The 20,624-nt window shown below is 30.3% G+C and overlaps 1 protein-coding gene across 7 annotated transcripts in view; it reads left to right on the plus strand.

Annotated features, from left to right (window-relative positions):
• The window catches only part of LOC122716526 (collagen alpha-2(IX) chain), a 333,714-nt gene that overhangs the window by 4,000 nt on the left and 309,090 nt on the right, over window positions 1-20,624 (plus strand). For all 7 annotated transcript variants that reach the window (XM_043939686.1, XM_043939704.1, XM_043939724.1 and 4 more), the window contains exon 2: window positions 16,511-16,581. In XM_043939686.1, coding sequence (XP_043795621.1) covers window positions 16,511-16,581 — 71 coding nt within the window. The remainder of the gene's footprint in view (window positions 1-16,510; window positions 16,582-20,624) is intronic.

The raw sequence follows: 20,624 nt of genomic DNA on the forward strand, positions 1-20,624 counted from the left end.
AAAATAAATATTCATTTTCTATGTTAGTCACGTAAGAACGATATACCAGAAATACTGCATTATAAACTGTCGTCAATAATCTAATTTAAAAAAATTAATCATTAATCAAAAGAAAAAGAAAAGAAAAAAAAAGAACCTCGCGCCAACTCACCACAACCTCCCTTCAAAGTACTCACTCACCTTCATCCTTCAAACTTTTTCTTCTGAAAACCTCTTCTCGCCAACTTTCTCATTAAAAACTCCCCAAAAAGAAGCTGTAAGAAGCAATGCAACGTATCGAACCTCTACTCGAAACCTCTACCCAGAAACCACAAAGAACACTATCATACATCAACCATCGTACAAGCTAAGTAGCCAGATTTACATTACACAAGGCGTTGTCATAAGGCGTATCGCGTATACCTCGCCAATAAAAAGTACCGAAAAATAAGAAAAAGAAAAAAAAAATAAATAAAGTAATGCATTAAGGCTTGGTGGTGCATTACGCGATGCCGTATTAATCCTGTCTGTACAAGAGGTCCAGAGGCGTTCGCACTTGCCATGTTTTTCGGTTCACCGACATAACTCACTATCCTTGTTCTTTTTGGAATTCCCCGGTTGGCCACACTACTGGCAGAGCGAATGTAACCGAGAAAGAGACGAGGAAAATGAGAGATAAAAATGGGGTTGAATGTAGGTGAGAAAGAAAGAAAGAGGAAAAATGAGAAGAAATGAAAACAGAAGAATGGAAGTGAATATAAGATAAAAATAGACGAGGTTGAAAAATAGAAAAATAAGAAATAAAAATGAAAAAGGAATATAAAGATGATAAGATCGAATGTGAGTGAATGAAATAGAAATGAAAAATGACATGTGATTCGGATAATTTTTAAAAATAATATATCGTAAATATTATTACTTTAAATGGATTTAAATAGAAATGATAATTAAACATGAGATTGATTAACATACTTTTTATAACAAAATTGCATAATTCTCATATACATTAAATTCCACATCATAAATAACAAGTAGCAAAGAGATCGGGACAGGAATAAGATCAAATGTAACCGGGAAACGGATAAAATGGAAAAACGAAAAAAAGATGGATACAGGAATGTAAATCTATCTCTAAAAGTGACATAAAGGAACGAAGACAGGAATACGAATCGAGGAAAGGAGATAGATATACACGCACCTGTTAAAAGTGTAAATCATATTCCATATTATAAATTATAAATAGCAGTGCGAATAAGATCGAGTGTTGAATAACCGAGGAACGAACCAAGAGAAGTGAGAAATATAAAAAAGAGAATATAAAAAGGAACGGGAACCGAAAAGAGGCGAAGAGGAAAAGGAGATGATGGGAAGGAATGCCAACGTAATCGAGACGAGGAGGAAAACGGAAAAGGAGAGTTAGAGATGCAAGTAGGGAAGGTGGAAGCGGAGGTTTGGGCGAGAGGGATGAGGGTGTAGTAACACACATGGCACGTGACGGCCGCGTGTTAATCCGCGCGGAGTGTATTTACGAGCATGCTCGCATTCGGCGCACGTGTGCACGCGGCAGCTTTAACGGGTAGCTCGAATACCGTGTTGCGCGTTGTTCTACATGGAGTCATAGATAAAATCTACGAACGATGTCGCTCTGCCTCCTTGCAAACGGCCGGCTGATCCATTTTCAGCCCCTGCGAAGGATTCTTCCCACCCCCGCGAATCCGCCTCGTTTATCCCGCCCGAGCTTAACCGCTTCGATGGAAAACGACCGTTTTTTTTCCCCCCTCCGGTGTAGATTACCGCCAATTTGTGTCCCAACGATAAAGGATTAGCTTGAGCGTTACGATTCTCGTGGATGGAGAGGATCGAAAGGTTTGTTGATTGCTGTAGAAATGGTTCGATGTTTTTTTTTTTTTTTTGATATGTATTAATTTTGTTGATTTTTTTTGAGGGGAAGAAGGTTGCAAGATTTTGAATCGTAAATAATGTGTAGATTATGCAGGTTATAATATGGAGTCAAATATTTTGGGATTTGATAATAGCGCGTTATGTTGAAAGGAGGGTATTTGTTGGATGTAAAATTTTCTTGATTTATGACGTTGTTTTGGAGAAATTTTATCCTTGTCGAGGAATGTAGCCAGAAATGTGGTTTATTGTTTGAAACGTGTCTGACGTGGAAAGTTACAGAACGTTTCTTGAAATGAAGGTAGATAGCATATTACATGACGTTATGCGACGCTCATTAATAATTTTGTTAATTTGTAATATAAATGAGCAGGTGAAAATCAAATGTTTGAAAATATCGAAAGGGAAATATTAGAAATATTATAAAATTATAGATTATATTAAGATAAAGAATTCTGTAGTACTTCTTTTTCTTTGTTTTTTTTCAAATTACGTAGATTTTGTCTCCATAAGTGAAATTAAAAGAAATTATTACAGGAAAGAAGAAGTTTTGGCAATTTATTTAAATAAATACAATATTTCATATCGTTCTAATTAAATCTCACATTCCTCATTTCTCCTCGCGAAAACAACATACCGTCTTATGTCTTACTTAAAAAAGAAAATGACCATTCAAATCCAATTATCAAAGAATAAATCGGTGAGATTAGAATCCCCTCCACTCTGAAAATTCAATGAAATCTCGAAAAAAACTCGCTCGTACTTGTTAAGTCAGTAATTTCGTTCCACGAACTCGAAAAAAAGCGTTCGTTTTCCCCCTGTATCCGCGCGAGCAATTACAGTTCGAAAAGAACGGTTCTCTCGGTGCAATTCACTGTAAAATTGATAGAGAGAACGACGCTGCTGTGCTGGTAAAGGTTTCTGAAAGGGAAAGAATAATTTATTTCCATACGACGAGTCGACGCGCGAGCAACTTTTGTAGTCCTTTCCTTCAACCTGCTCGAAGCTTCGCCGTGTTCTATCGTCTATCCCTCTTGTAATGTAAGATTTCCGGAAAATTGAAAACACCGAATTATTCATACCTATCTATTTTATACGCAGTCAACGGGGCAGAGGGCGGCGGGGAGAGGTTGAATCGGTTCGATGAACGTTGTCGATACACTATACACATTCAGTTGCGTTGTTTCTACGCGAGATTAAATTCGAAAATGAAAACAGACAATTTTCATCGAGTTTCGCCGATGCGCTGGGCGAAAATTAGATCTAACGGGTGAATGCGATAACGGCTTTGTTTTCCGGTTAACAACGTTATTCCAAACAGCAATGCGTTTCTCCTCGTCCTCTGGAACAATGTTTCCTCATTACACCCCTGATTTTTACGGGATTTTTTATATCTGTCCGCCATTCTGTTCAACGTTTTGATTCCTCGGGATAGTATAAATCTTGTGATCGGATGGATGGAATGAAAATAAATATTTCGCGACGTGTTGATAGAAGTTTATAATTCGTATTTATTTTTTGAGTAGAAGTATTATTGTAATTAGATTAGTTAGATTTATATATTTGGGTGGTTAATTGCACGAATTTTACGTCTATTTTTTGGAAAATTTAAATTTTTACGTGTTTAATTTAAATTTGTTTTAATTGTATTTTTGTTTATCGTATGTTTTTGAATTTTTAAACTATTTTTTTTCAAAAAACTAAGTGGATGTCTAGATTGATATCATGAATTTTTAAATGTCAATTTTGTAAAGATTATGTTCATATTTTTGAAATTGTAGGAGGTTTAAAAAATACATCGAGTAATTTTGTAGTCCCTCTTTTTGTTAAAAAAGTGTGTTGGCGTATGTTAGTAGGAATTTTAACTGAAGATTGGTAGCATTGTTTCTTAAGCGACTCGATAAATATTTTACACGCTATAGAATTCCAGACAATTTTTTCGAACAAGTATTTATCGGCGATAAATTGAAGAATGTATCTTAAGTAGTGTTTCAACTTCTTTTAATAGGATCATTTAGTTGCGGATTGTAGAATATTTTGCTATTAATTACATATAACTGGAAAAATCATATATTAGATAAGGAAAAGAGAATTACAAATACATTAAAAAAACGTAAATCGTATTTATTGATATTTAAACCAATTAACATAAATAAATCATCATGGAATTCTACATTATAATTTTACATTAACTATACACTATTACAATCTTCCATTCATTACCTTTTACCTTACATTTCCACAATATCTCATTACCATGAAAATCATTCCCTAGATACACTTAACTATTCGACGGAGCGTACAATTAAACGCACTGTGACGCAACTGAAATTGCGAAATGCAGAAATATCATCGAACCTCGCCTCTGTAGTTTCATTCGATTTCATAGTTATTCAAACTCATTGTTTGTAGTAATGGATCTGTGATACTTTTCAAGTATCGATTCTTGATAGCGAAGAAACATCGCAAGCTATATCATTTATTAAGAAATAATTTTATTGAGAAATGGAACTAGTCACTTTTTTTTTCGAGATTAGATTTTAACTTATTCGTATACGAGATACGAGATTCTAATATGTTTATTAATAGTTAGTAAATTTGAATAATTAGATTGCTAGCATATGTCGATTTCAAATTATTCTGATATGTACATCATAAATCTTTAAAGAATTATTAAATGAAGGAATTGTTTGAAAAAGACGGTCATATCCATCACTAACTATTCGTTTTTTATCTATTCACGCATATTTCAACCGTTCATTCCTTTTCTCGAAGATCACGCCTCTTAAAATGCTTTTCCTCGCCTTTATTCGATTTGATTCGCGGCTAAGACCAACGAGAATTATTGTTAGACGTAATACGTTTTCCAAGACGGAATCGGAAACGAGAAAGCGGCGAATAAATGTCGTTCAAATATGGCGAATAAATGTAACGTAGAGGGATGTGAGGGATCGGTTAGACGTTGAATAAGAAATTTTATCTTCGGTAGAATTTTATGAATTACGAATTATGAATGCGGTGTGGCTGTGGTGAATAAAATTAATCGAAGAATTAAAGAATGCACAATGGGAGAGATTTAGGAATTCTATAAGGCATAATGAGAATGAGATATTTAAAAATTGTTGATTAATTAGTTTGACGATTGAACGCTAATCTTGCTATTTATAGTAACTTTTCATGAAACGTGTAATAATTAACAAGATAAAAAATAAATTTTTGGAAATTTCACATCTCTGTTATTATAAAGTTTATCGTAAAATTGTAGGGTATCGAAAATTGGATGATAATAAATCTATAACAGTTGCAATCAGGCTGCGAAAAATATTCATTGACTTTTTTGAGAAGAATTTCCATTCATGCTCGAGTAACTAGCAATCAAGCAAATTTATACTATCGTGCTGCTCTCCAAAAAAATATTTTCCTCTATAAATCCAATAAAAATCATTCACATATATACAGATTAAATATAAATAATGATTACAAAAATTACTCAATTAGCCTTTTCTTTCACGTGTTTGATTTAATATAAAAGAATGCAACAATTAATTGATTGCCGAAAAAGCAGAGTCTGCAAATGGATGTTCACGTTATTATATTAAGCAATTTCGATGCTTGAATCTCATAGGAAATATACATATACATTGTATCGATATCGTAAATTGTGGAAAATGGCCGACTATATCCATATTCGCGTTGAATTGCTATTTTCCATATATCGAATCGTTTTCATTTCGTTTTAACTATATTTTTTCCCGCGAATATATTATTTCGAAGGCGTACAAAAGTTAACTCTCAAATTTATGGCTTTTCAGACGCACGCCTCAAAATAGTGCAGATTTGAACCGTGGCACTTCACACTCGGTGTTATAACACTCGACTCTGTTGCGATATGAATTGTATTTTCGACGAATTCGCGAAGATTTATCATAGCTTCAAAGGCTGATTGCGCTTTGTCTAAACGGCTTTCGACGTAGAATAGTAATTTAGAATAGCTTTGTAAAATTATTCGTAATGAGATAGTGATATGAAGTAATTTATTTTTCATCCATTTGCATTTTCTTTTATGATATTAGATTTAAATTATGAATAGTCTTTATAGTTTCGTACAATATTTTTAAATGATAGTTTATTGTTCGATTTTATTAATTATTTTGAATATTAATGATACAAAGTAATAGAATTTTTTAGAGAATAACTTTTTGATCACCGAAATTTTATTATTTTATTTAATTTTTGACAAAATATATTAAAATTTATTTTTTTATCTATTGTAATATATATTTTTTAATAGTCCAATGTTCTATTAATCAACAAAGAAGAAAAATTAATAAAAATATAATAATACTTAATTAAGTGAAACTAAAAATAGATTAATGATTTGTTGAAAAATTTATTCTTTCGAAAAATAGTCTTTTGAGCTTTTTGAATTGAGCATTCTTCTAGAAGAAGCAATATCTGATAGGAACATAAATAACACTTGAAAGGTTCGTTCGATTTTTTGTATATATATATTCGTGGAAGTAACAAATAGGTACATTTTTTCATAAAACTTGGTATATCTACGCCATCAATTAATAAAGATGGATATCTTTCCAATATTCATCGAAAGGATGCATTTGCCTATCCGAATTTCCAATTACTCTACTCTGAAAATTTCTCTGTAGTTTTCATGTTAAATTCAACTTCTATCTTTCCTATCGAAATTAAAAATTTTATTCCAATTAAAATTAAATCTCGGCCATTTTGTATCTTTGCCTCGATTCAAATCGATATTAGATCCAGATATATCATAAGTTTTTCTTTTATTGTAGATAGTAAAAAGATAATTGTAAAAATATTTAACTTTATTTATCCAATGTTTTATGAATTTAGATCAAATCTCATTCAAGCTGTAATTGTTTAATTGAGTCGAGCAGAAGCTTATGTTAACGATCAGTTTTAAAAGAAAGTTTATATTGAAGTACTGATGAAACTCCTAATCCATAGGATTTCAGATGGTAGAAATTGTTTTAGAGTTCAATTTACGATTTCACTTTCGATTAGAATCTTAGAATCATTTCTTGTTTTAGATTAAACTGAATAGATTAAACTGAAAATTTCTATATTATTATTAAACAATTATTCATGAAATTAATTATTTAAGGACTCGTATAAAAATAAAATAAAAAATAAAATAATCTTAAAATCAATAATTTTTCGTTTTATTTATTTATTTTTTTAGCATTTTTTTATTGTAAAATAGGTATTGTGATGTCATATATAATATAATATTATAGTTTTAATTTTACTAGAAGTTCAAGATAGGTAAAAGGTTATTAAGATTTCACGTGTAAAAGTTTTATCACCGTATAAAAAGAAAATTCTTTCTCAATGTCTACAAACCTTGGACCTGAAAGTTTTGACCTAGTTTCTATTAGTCAGCTTCCGGTGTATCTTTCGAATGACATTTAATAGCAGTAACTTTTTTAATCAAAAAATCATTCGGTTTCTAAAAATATCTATAATTTTTAAACAAATCAAGTGTTTCTCGATATCTATCGACTCCTAACTACATCAATCACACTTACCATTTTTTAATAATTTCAAAATAACGAAATGTCTCCTTATCCTCTCGAATAATCCGCTTATGTCTTTCTTTGAACTCAATCACGGCTCTTATTAATCCATTTTCCATCCCTCGCAACCTGTTATAAATTATCGATGATACAAAATGAGATAAAAGTAACTCATAGTAGCCAGGTTTTGCGAAACCAGCTTGCGTGCTGTGATAAATTAAGTTCAAAGCGTGCAATCGTGGAAAACGATGATAGTTCGTGGCGAAATAATACATAACCGTGTCGGTATGTTCACAAATGAAGCTGTTAACATGGCATTTATTTCAAAATCCGTGCTAGGCAATAGCCCATTAACGCCAAGTTTATCTTTTTTTCATTTCGCGGGGTTTTATTCATCGATTGTAACGATTTCGATTTATACGAATCGAAAAGTATTAATTTATTAGAGAGCGAAAGGCTAATATAGAATTTTGGATCAGTAATGCTTTTATGTTAAGCGAACGAATATTTTCGAAAATTCTATTTTTATTCGTGTATGACATTTTTTGGCCTGTAAAACAAAATAATGTAACGGACTAATCAATGTAGAATTTGATTAAAACTTCGTTAAAATGGAAATAATTGTGACAAAGGATGGGTATCGGGGTATCGGGGTATGGGATCGTTCAATATATTGTGAGAGTAGATGGATAGAAGATGATTTTTGAAATTTTTCTTTTTTTTTTTTAAATTGATATATCGCGAGGAAAATCTTAAATTATTGATTTAATGTATCATTAAAAGGGAAAAGTAAAAATATAATAGTATAAGAGTTAGTTATTTTTATTCTATGTTGAAATAATAGTATATGGGAATAATTATATTTTTTGATATATTTTAATTTCATATTGACTAGACTTAGAAATGTAAATAATTAAATTTTACATTTTATATTTTATTAAATCTAAATGATATTTCCATACTATCTTTTACGATATTTATTTTTTAATTATTCATGATTAATTTTCATGATTATTTATTTCTGATATAGGAAATCTTATTCTCATGAATTTTGAAAGACTCCAAGATGTGATCAAAGGTAGTAATAATTATTACAAGATTAAAGTACTTTAGCGTATTAAAATTTTTCTTTCCTTTCCTTATTAAGTAGAGCAAGCGGTTCGGACTAATTTTCTTCTATAAAATGATAATAAAAATGCATACATTTCTAATAGGAAAATATAGCTTCATGAGATTCTCTTTAAAATTCACTATAATAGAAAAAATTTCTTGTTCGTTGATTCTTTCTTTTGAAACTAATATTTACATATTCTATCTCGAAAATTTTGAAAATAATATTATTTGGTATACATTATAAAATCTTATATTAATTAATTAATAATATAATTGTAAAGCAAAATTTCTTTCACATAAAAATATATTTGTTTCAAGTTTTAAATAAAAGTTCATTTCGCATTATAACAATTTTTATATTCCAAGGAGAAAATTAAAGAATTTTTTAAAAAAATTGTTGAATCTCTCTTTTCAATAGAATATCACGTATTTACTTTTTTCCAAATTTTACAAAACCATGTAATTTTCATCGAAAGAACTTTTCAATAATTTTACATTAAATACTGGATCACTAATTAAACGAGAACTATTTTAATTTATAAAAACTCGAGACTTTTCTCATAAAAAAAAAAAAAGAAGAAAAGAAAAAGAAAAAATCTTTAAAACTCATAAATCCCCTTTTCATCCTTTTAAAAGTCACAAAAATTTCTGAAACCCGTCCGAATTAAAAAATAGAGAAAAGAAATACCCATCTATTCACGGAAATAATCTTGACTCACATTTTTCAACGTTCCATCGAGACAAAGAGAGATATTACGACCGCGTAATTTCTCACACATCCTGAACAGAATTTCCTCGAGCACGAGCCAAGGCTAATCTTAGGGTGTAATAATGTAGCAAGCAGGAAAGTTGTCAGACATGGACCAGTGCAAAGAAAGAGAAAAGGTAGCATTCTCTGAAATAGTTGGCAGTTTTCCCTCGTTCGATTGGGGAACGTGTCGGGCCAAGTCGAAGCAACAAGCTTCGATCGATGAGCCTCGTCGATGTTCCTCTCTCTATCTTCTTATCTGTGGATCGTACGCCCGTGGACAGTGTTAATGAATGGAGGTGCATGAAAGGACACGCGCGAGGAAAGCAATGGCAATTAAAATTGTCTCTGTATGACGATCCGCGTTGAGAGATTCAATGCGTATTTGGATTTTGGGGATGCTAAATTTTAGTTTTCCGCGAATAGAACGATGATGGTGTAACGAGAAATTTTGAATAGATTTTAGATTTTAATAGAATTTTAAGCTTCTATTATTTTCATCGAAGTTTTATATTAATCGTATAATAAAATTGTTAAAACTTATAGTTTAAATTTTATTATAATATCATTATTTTGTACTGATAAAATTAATAATAAGACATTAAAAAAAATATATAAAATCTACGATTACAATCTCTTATGGCACTTTTAATTTATCTTATATTAATTCTCTCTATAATTACTTCCTTCAACAAATTGATACAACGTCATAAAAGAATTTTTATATTCTACATATCTATCTACCTTGTTCCTTTGCTAATAGAAGCATAACAAGTTCTTGTAGAACATTGTATAAACGGTTATTGCTGAAAACTAGTCTGGGAAAGTTACTTTAACAAGTTAAATAGATAGTAGTTGCTCTGTTTGAACCGAACAATTTAACATTGCCAATTCAAATTTCATTAGGTATTTATATTTTCTATCAATTATAAGATTAAGTTATTTTGTAGTTTAATTTCGTAGTAATATTTAATATTTTCTATTACTAACAAAGTCTCAGTAGTTTTAAAAAAAATGTTGATTTTTGAAATCTCGATAATAATTTGCAGCTTTACAACTTTTTTGATTATTTAATATCTTGTGACACAATAAAATACCCAGATATACGTTACACCCGAGATTTTTAATCAATCATTCGTTTGATATTTATACCGATCGTTACACCCGAGATTTTTAATCAATCATTCGTTTGATATTTATACCGATGACAAAATATTCGGTATTTTCAAAATTCCAATCGCATCGTTGTCCAAAAACTCTCACGCCCTTCTTTGTTGTCCATTCTCATCCCAGACACAATAGCCTCGCCATCAGATGGCCATAACTATTTCGTAAACGTCGCAAATAAATTTTCCTTTTATTTAACGACCATAAGGTGACGCAAAACACGTTCCTTTCGAGGCATCATCGCTACGTATTTTTACGTGAACGCGATTTCGTGATTTATATCGCATTAACCGACAGAGTCCAACATTCTTTACGACCCATGCCCCACACGCTCTCTTCGACTCTTTCGTCCGTCAATACGGATCGTTTCTGCCATGGATCTTTACGAGCTCTACGTCCAATGTGAACGTCAGTGATCGTCTCGACCGCGTATCGCCGGAGGCACGTGGCTCTAAACGTCGGTTTATAGATAGCGACGTGGCTTAAGGGACCAGTGGACATCGTTGAGCCGCGACCATCGTTGAATTATCGTCTCTTGCGAGACCGAGATTAAAGTTCCGTTTTCTAACGCTGAATCCAACGAAATTGCGATCTTTCTCGATCGCGATACGTCTCGAATACGGTTCGTTTGACGATGAAAGAGAATTTTTAGATTTGGGGCATCGAATGGGAGTTGGGTGGATCGATGGGATGAGACGTAGTTTTGTCATGATAATTTTTTTCGATAGGAATTGGTTATTATCGTAATAAATGGTGGAGTATGTACAATTTCTTTTTGATGGAGGGGTTAATTGATATTTTAGATAATTGTAAGATGTAGAAATATAATATAGGAATAGAAATATAGGAATTTTATTGGGTCGAATAAAATTAAATATTTATTCTTTTCTGTTTCGATTAGAGCAATTTCAATTTTCGATCTTTAATTTTTAAACCTATTTGGTAGTAGTTTATAGGTTTTTAATTTAAAAATCTATTTCGCCATGAAAATATTTTTAGGTAGATGAATTTTAAGGTATAGGTTCATATTCATAGAATATAATAGAAATAAAAATATAAGAATTTTATCTGACTAGAATAATTTATTTTATTTTTTTGTTTAAATTAAAGTAAGTTTAAATTAAATTTCTATAAATTAAAGCTTCAACTTATTCACTATTAATTCGAGTTTTTAGAAAGCATTTAACTATTTTACGTTCTAATGTTAGATAACATTCATGATAATTCTACAAGATAACTATCAAATATAATCGTGAGAACACAATTGCACAGAATTGAGGACAAAACTATTTGCAAGGAAATAACAATTATTATTCATGGGAAGGATAATAAATTTCATCGTAAGAACATATATGCTTCAAATATCGCTGAAAATTTCAAAAAAATTCTACGATTTTTATAGTCAACATCCAAGAAAACGTTCTTCCACTTTTAACACTCTAATATTTCATACATTCCAGTCAAAGATTCCAAGAAGGATCGTAAAGCGTATCGGAAGCGAATTCGTCGGTCATGTTGGTAGCCAAAAATAACGATGTTTTAATTAAGCATACAAGTCGCTTCTTCGATTTCTCCGTTGGAATAATATCCACGGGTGGTCCGAGACTCTTCCTTTCGGATTTAGGGACTAAAATAAATCTCTGCTTCTTTATTTTCCGCTGTTCGTCACCTAATCACGGCTTCTCGAGATTCCACTGGCCACGTGTGTACGTGTGATCGATCGCAAAAACTCGATGAAATACAAACCAACGTCTGTTCCCTTCCGCGTGCAAGCGATGATGTACGGCGCTGTTAATTAAAGCGGCGGGGGAAATTCGACAGAGTACAAGGCGAAGTTAATGGGAGGGACGTCGAGAAAAAAAAAAAAAAATTACTGCAAGTAATGGAACGATATTATCATGGTATCTTTGTTGCCTTACGATTCCAATAAATTTATGCGATTATAGGTTTATAATGATCACGGAAGGAAGAGGAAAATGGTGAATTTCGAATCGAAACTTAGTTTCTTATTTTACATATGTACAGATTATGTAGGAAATAATATTGATTGTTCAATTTTCAATGGAGAATTGTTTTTATATTTGTAAAAAAAAAATATTTGTTAAAAAATTAAAATCTTTACGATTAATCCACAATCTATGAAAGAACAAATTTGCTACAATAAATAAACTAAAATCTTCAAGAAAGCTAATAATAAACGACAGTAGTTTCCTATCAAGTTACGATTACGAAATTGGTTATCCATTATCTCTATTTCCGGTCAAAGAATGGACGGTGGTGGTGGTCCACTTTGTTTGTCGAACTCTCCCCAGAATTTTGCCGGCTCTTCAACGGTCTCTGGTGCATCGCTTCATTAACGAGCACCACTTGAGCCCCGTCGTTGCCGAGAACGACATCGCCACTCGAGTTCCACGCTTAATTATTCCACCGCCACCCGGTACACGTGTCTCTGGATCGGGGCTTTCCCTGTTCTTTTAATTCCGCTTTATATCGTTTCTTGGGCCACTGGGTTAATAGAGTGTCGTCATTCGTCGTCATTATAGCGGTCGATAGTGGATCCTATTTTCATTTCTCGATGTTAACGCCACGGAGAAAGACAGCTTTAACGCCTTTGAATTAAAATAGAAATTTAAATTAGGGATATCTTTTCTTCTTTTTTTTTTAAATTATTATTATATTTTTTAAATTTTATTAGGATTGTTTGAAAAATTGGATTTGTTTTGGTATTAAGTCGTCTGGAAATTAATTATTATTATTTTTATAGTAGATAGATATAGAATATTTATGATCAATTGCTATTGGTTTCACATAAATAATAGTAAATGATATTTCATAAAAATAATTTGTTATTAATCTTTATTAATCGTATTTTTCTTTTTCATTTTTTTATAATTATTGGTGTCAATGTTTTATGTTTTAATTGCATCAATTGCTTAATGTTATATCGATTTCATCACGTAAACTAGAATATAATTTGCAAGTCGAATCGATATAATTATTGCACAAATTAAATGTTATTAGCAAATTCAAAGAAATATAAGAATTACAAATAAGGATAGAAGATAAATTACAGAAAAATTTTTTTTCTCATAGATTTTACATTATATTTAAGCTTTATGGTTTCATTATTACAAATCTTATCGTTATAGTTCTTTTTTCTCTCTTAATGACACGCTTCCTTTGGATTGAGATTTATTTGTTTTTTCCCCAAGAAATTTCTTGTCCAATGATATCATGCATTTAAAGAGACTTTCAAAGAGATCGGTCTGATGTAATAAAAATAAAAATGGAGCATTTAATCATTAAAGAGCGACACGTTTTAATTGGAATAATTTATGAGCTTTTAAAAATAAAATTTCTTTGTTTCTAATTGGTTTCATCATTTTACTATCTCTTTTTCTTTCTCAATTTATCTTTTTTAATTAAGCGTTTTATTTAACCATTATCAAGCCATTAGCGACGAAATTATTCTAATTTTCTCTTATCATTCGATAAATGACACGTGTTTTTTATATTACTTCCTATTGCGATAAAATTTTGAATCAATATTGATTATTCTAGTATTTGAATAATATCACTGTATATAATTTAAGTATTTGTAATTTCTAATCATTTTATTATCTGTATCGGGATATAAATTAGAATTTTGAAATTATAAGCTTTGAAAAAAGAAACACTATGATACGAAATACAATGATTTTCTCTCTTTTAAAAACAATTTTTCAAATATAATTATAAACCAACAATCCCAACAAAGCGAGAATATATGTTAGAATTTCTTCAATTCACATATCTCGATCGAATTCTGTCAGAGAGTATAATACCAGGGTGCAACGACCTTGGCAAACGGAAATCGAAATCCACGGGCACGGCCATACACGTGGGGCAATCAGTCGAGGTATTACGCAAGGGCATAGTTCTCGATCGTGATTCACGATCAACGATCAACGATCGCCTTTCGCCGACAGATATAAATGCGTGTCACACTTTTGCAATGAATTCCTCGTGTTCCACTAACCCCGACACGTGAGAAATCGTCCGTTGTTTGACGCTTGTACATGTACCAATGCATAGACGCCGTGTCATTTAACGATAAAATCATTTTTCCCGCCATTTTTATGCATTTGTATCGATACGTGTACATTTTTTCGACGTGGAGAAATGTATTTCTCCCAGGTTGTGTATGAACGAGCTCGTAATTTATTCAAATTTCGATTTTATTTGAGATTGGTCGTTGCTAGAAAATTTTTCTTAAGAGATTTTTCTTAAGAGAAAAAGTTACGATGTATTTATTAAAAGTCTTGTCAATTAGCTTTATAGTATTATGTTATTTTTAATTTAGAGTGTAATTAAGTTTGGAGTACATATAAAGTACATGTTTCGATTATGATATTATGATTTCCGAAATTTTAAATATTAGTATGTAGGAATGAAATTTTTTTGTACATTTATTCCAAATTTTAGAGATAAGATTTGTAATATTGTCACAATATATGTACTAATTAAATTACTTTATTTAGATTATGAAATTATTCTTTTTTTGCAAATTTTTTTTTAAGGAGGAGATAATATTCTTTATATTTTTTATCTGAGATGATGCTAATTCTTGGATCAAAAACTTTTGAAACTTTCCTTATTTCCTTCCAACTTTCTTATTCAATTTTTCATCCCTTTTTGATATACAAGATATACTTTCAAACTATATTTTCTGAATTTTTATTATGTATTTAATAAGCCATTCCGTATGCATGAAACTTATTATAATCTTTTAACCTGTTTCAAATTATATTCTCTTTCATGTAACACCAAAGTTTCAAGCTCCTTAACACTCAGGTAACATACGTAACAAAAAAATAATAATAATAATAAGCATGCACATTATAATTTTTCCTTTTTTTTTCTTTTCTTTTTTTTCTCAAAAAAAATTATCAAGTCATAAAGTTAGATTTCCTTTTCACCGAGACTACTTACGCTAAATAAGTTCGTTGTATATAGTAGCAATTTTCCTGGAGCAAATTTTCAACACCTTTTGAAGGCTTGCTTTTTCTCCAAGAGATCGCATTAACGAAACACGTTTCAGCGAACCCAATTTTCCGCCGACCTACCAGCCATGCCTTGCCCTTAAAGTCTCAAGAGATGGACCTTATTGTTTTTCTCTGTACAACGATAATGTTTCGAATCGTTTTTGCGCTAATCACGCGCCTTTCTTTCACGAGATCCCGTATCTCTTCCCCGTGAAAACGTTACAATCTCTATTTAGCCATTTTAATCGCTATCATTCCGGTTTTTTATCCCACGATCTGTTTTTACCCGGCCACTTAACTCGATGCTCGGCTCATTGTTGCATCTAAATAGAGTGTACCGAATAATAGGTGATTCTCTGGATGTTGGAATGATATGAAGAATATTGCAGGAAACGTTTAAATAGGTCTTTGTACATCTGGAAAATTATTCCGGATTTTAGCTTTGTTTCATTTTTTGATGACTCTTTTGGAAAATAATAGCATTTTTGAAATTTATTTCTATCATCTTTAACATTTTATTCAATCTTTGATGAAATTCTATAATATTATTCGTATAGATTTATTTAAAATGTCTCCGTTATTATTTCATTAAGATTTCCATTTTTAATCTTGAGATATGCTTGAATTTAATTAGTTATTATTTATAAATTGATTTTTTTAAATATATATGGTTTATATCTATGGATAGAAATAGGAAAGAGTTGTGATCGAAGTATTATTTAATTTATAACTAAACAATTAATAACTTTCGAATAAAATATTATCAAAAATAGTATATTGGAACAAAATGACTAATATTATGAAGAAAATATTAATATTTTTAAAAAATTCCAAATTCTTCTAAATATTTTACTAATCTTACCCATATAATGGAACATAATATTAAATCTGAATAATTATATAAAAAGAAAAAGAGAAATAGAAAAGAAGAAGAAAGAAGACGAATTCTACAATTCTAACAAGTATTCATTAGATATTTAATGGAACAAAGCGAGGGACTAACTTTAGGAAACGTTTAATTTCAGATTGCAGTCGCTGATATTCGCCTTGTTCTGTGTGACGCGCGTCAACGCGGACTTTTTCGCCGAGAAAAAAGGTAAGTGTCAGTTCATTCAACGATAATGGGCCGACTCGGAGGGGATGGTGATTCAGAGATTCGAGGACCATTTGTCCCTCTCTGCCCTTCCAGACGTCGTCTACTATGACGATCCGCGGTACAAAATTCTCAGGAGAGCTCTCCACTCGTCAAGAACTCCTCGAGAATATTCAGCGGGTTTTTTACCAATCTTTCCCGCCAACTTCCAACATTATTCATTTTACGTGAGCAACGATTCGCTCGTAACAAGTTATGCGGAATTTCGTTACTTTCTATCATTCCAATTATTTTTCCTTTCTTTTTTTTTTTAAATTTAATAATTTTCATTTTTCTCTCATTTAATACTAATATTATTTGTTACAGCAGTTTCATCATTAAGAATTGAAGGACTTACACAAAAATTAGTATTACTTCATTGTTAAATATCTTTTTGATAAGATAAATTGATAAAAAGGAATGCTTAAAAGGATTTTCAATCAATTTAAAGACATTTCTTTTTATAAGTTTTTATAAGTTGGGGAATAATTCACACATATATCATTTATTTATTAAAATTTTAATATTTTAGGTATTGAAGTAATTCAATATTTTTTCTCATTTTTTATTATTTTTCATTGGTGAGTACAAAACATTTATAATAAATATTCTACATTTTTATTTATCATATATTAAAATCAAATTATTAATATCTTTTAGGTAATTATGTAAATCCAAATTTTATTTTGATAAAGAAAAGATTCTAGTATTCCATGTTGATATATAAAAGTTGTTGAAATGGATATAAAGTATGAACATTTTGCCAATATTGATAGTTTCTTTAAATTCAGTTATAGCTCGAATCTTTCTCTGTCCATGTGAAAAGTGCAGTGATTCTTTTCGAACGCGTGAACTTCTTTCTTATTCTTATATAAATGAGTTCACTCGTAAAAACAAATCGAATATCCTCGATAACCCATTAAAGTTGATGTAACAAGTTAAAATCTTTATTTCCGGATTTATCACTGTGTTATTTAGTTTTTTTATTTAGATCATATAATTTTAATAATTTTTTTTTTCGTTGCTTTTCGATTATTATTAAGAAGGGGAGGGAATTATTTAAGAGTTAATTGACAATTTGTTGGATAATAAAATAAAGATTTTAGTGGATTTTAATAAATGAAGTAAAGCTTCAGGTTTTTTGGAAATTTAAGACAATGAAAAAATATAAAATGGTTAACGTAAGGAAACTATTGAATTAGTAAAAAAGAAAAGTTATCTTTCAGTGAAAAGTAGCGAAGAGAAATTTGCTGAAAGAAATTAGTTGAATTTTTCCTAGCTTTGGTAGATTAATTTTTTTTAGTTTGTTTGTGAAATAAAATTAAAGCTAAAGTAAGTAAGTTTTTCACATAGTAACATGTTATAATATGTTTTTAATATTAATAACATCTTCTTAACAAGATGAATGTATACGAATTTCAAATAATTACGAATTTCTTCAATTATATTTTTATTTTTTAACGTTAATAATAATGATTAATTGTATAAGAAATGTGAGGCACGTTTCGAATAAGAATGGAAATCGGTGAAGAAGGATTTAATAAAAATCTTGCTTGAAACGTGATTACAAAGCCCTAATATCTTGAAATGGTTTTATGATCATCAGCATATCTTTATTTCCTCCTTTAAGAATTTCATAACCCGAAGAGTCGCTCCTCAGATTCAGCAGATATTTCATTCCGGCAAATCGTTTTTATACAGACTCTCATCCCGTTTCCGGCGTTCCGTATTATTCTGATCAGCCGTTATAAAGTCAAGGAATGGCGACTGAAGTTGAATTCCTAAGAAATAATTTGTCGATTCTTTCTTCGTGTTCCATCTTCGTTCCGAGAAATATATTAAAATTGAAACAAATATCATTGCATGCCGTTGTAAAAAGATCATGAAGAAAATGAAAGTAAAAAAATATATTTTCATAAATTTTATTATCAAATTACAATAATATAATTAATAAATATATTATCGATCGAATATTTGCTTTTTCCAGAATAAATTTCTTTTCTTAATCATCATTAAAACTTCTTAAATTTTCCAATAAAACGATTACAAATTCTCATATGGTTAAATTCGATGGTAAACAATTTCGACGCATGATAAATTATACCAAAGAAACGAGCATAAAATTATTTCTTTCGATTCAAAGTGTTACCTACGTATCTCAGGATCGCGAAGGGATCCACATTTATACTTCATTTCCCATGCGATTTTGCCGCGATGCGGGGGACGCAGTTCTGAGAAATTGTCTCGAAGACAATCCGAAGTCGATAATCCACGGGTGTAAGAAGCATCGCGTTATCCGGAAGCCCGAAAGACTCAGCCGCCTCGGTGAGTTTCCGGTTCCCTTATCAGGGGCGGATGCAAAGAGGGCAGATCGGCTGTGGGTTACAGCGTAGGGAGAATAGGGTGGAAAGGGACGAATAGCTCCCGCAGGATGCGAGATAACTCTCATCCCCGTAGCCTCATTTGTATCCGCCTCCCTACTTCCGCTTTCTATGGCGAACGAGTTACTTTTTGCTCTGCTCTCCCTCGTCAATATTTAACCACGCGTCGTTGGTCAATAACAATTGTTATTCCGATCTTGATCTTCTGAATCGATAATTGAGAGTGTCTTTAATCGTGACGGGATTTTTAATAGTTTTTTTAGGGATTTGATAAAATCGAATATTGAAGATATAAAATTATTTGAAATGGAATGTTTGTTTTTTTTATTTTAATATTTTTAATTTAATTTAATTCGATTATCGATTTTTTTGTAGTAAAAATTTCTTCTTAGTAATGATATAAAATTAAAAAATTTTCAATCTTTGATAGAATAATTTTTGAAAAATAAATAATACTATTTTTATAATATATGAAAATAAATATTTTCATATATATTTGATTATAAATCCACAAATTCATATGTAAAACTACATTTTACTTAAATTAATTTTTAATTATTTTTAGAAGCTGTTTTATTTTATTTTATTTTTTTATTAGAATTTAAATCCCAATGAAAAAAAAATTCAACATAAATATTTTGCAATATAACATACAAACATTTTTTAATTTTTAGCTGCTGTCAATATCGACAATAATTTTTGAATTTCATAACATAAATGTATATCTGTATTGTATTGAAATAATCAAGATTATTTCTTGTTTTCATTATTGTCATCTGATAAGCTGAAAATTAATTTCATTAATTGCGTATAAAAAACTAATGAGGATTCATCATGGTTCAATTCATCTTACCATGAAATTGTTCTTGTAACAAGATAATGAATATACCTCGATGCAATTCAGGAACTGTGCAAATAGGAATTTATCGGCATTGGTTTAATTATCTTTCCAGCGAATATTTCAGCGAAATAGTTGAATATGGACACGAAATAGATAAATTACTGGAGGAGTATCACCCAAGTTGATTTATCGCTGTTAGTATTTGATTGACTGACATGCATAGCTGCGTTTTATAGTCTCTAATCTAATTTAGTTAGTAAAATGGTGCTGTGAAAATGGTCAATATTCTGATGAAAAATTGAATTTTAAATGAAATTATGATTCATTAATATGTCTATTAAAAATATTATATTGGATTTGTTCTCTGTATCTAATTTTTTCTAATATCGACAAAATGAAATTTCGCTCAAGACATTTTAAAAACGATATCTTGGTATTTTTTAATATTTTTCTCAATTCTTTTTCGATGTTTTTATTATTATATCTTCATTATCCTATTTGAGAAAAATATTTCATTAATTCTTTGCAATTATAGTTACATTCGAATTTTTATTCCAATTAATTTACATTTAAGAATTTCCGTTTCAGCTAATAATCTATTCATTTTCTTAATACATTTTTATTGAAATTTTCATGCAAAGGAATATTTTTCTATTTTTGAAATTGAAAGGAATGGAATGAAATAAAATTGAGGACAATATAGAATGTGATTAACATGAATTTTATTTGCATTGTTATAACGTGAAGGTTTACTCATTATCATTTTTCAAAAGTATAAAATTTAT

The sequence above is a fragment of the Apis laboriosa genome, unplaced genomic scaffold (assembly GCF_014066325.1).
Source record: "Apis laboriosa isolate Shangri-la unplaced genomic scaffold, ASM1406632v1 scaffold113_cov153, whole genome shotgun sequence".
In the NCBI taxonomy this organism is placed as follows: Eukaryota; Metazoa; Arthropoda; class Insecta; order Hymenoptera; family Apidae; genus Apis; species Apis laboriosa.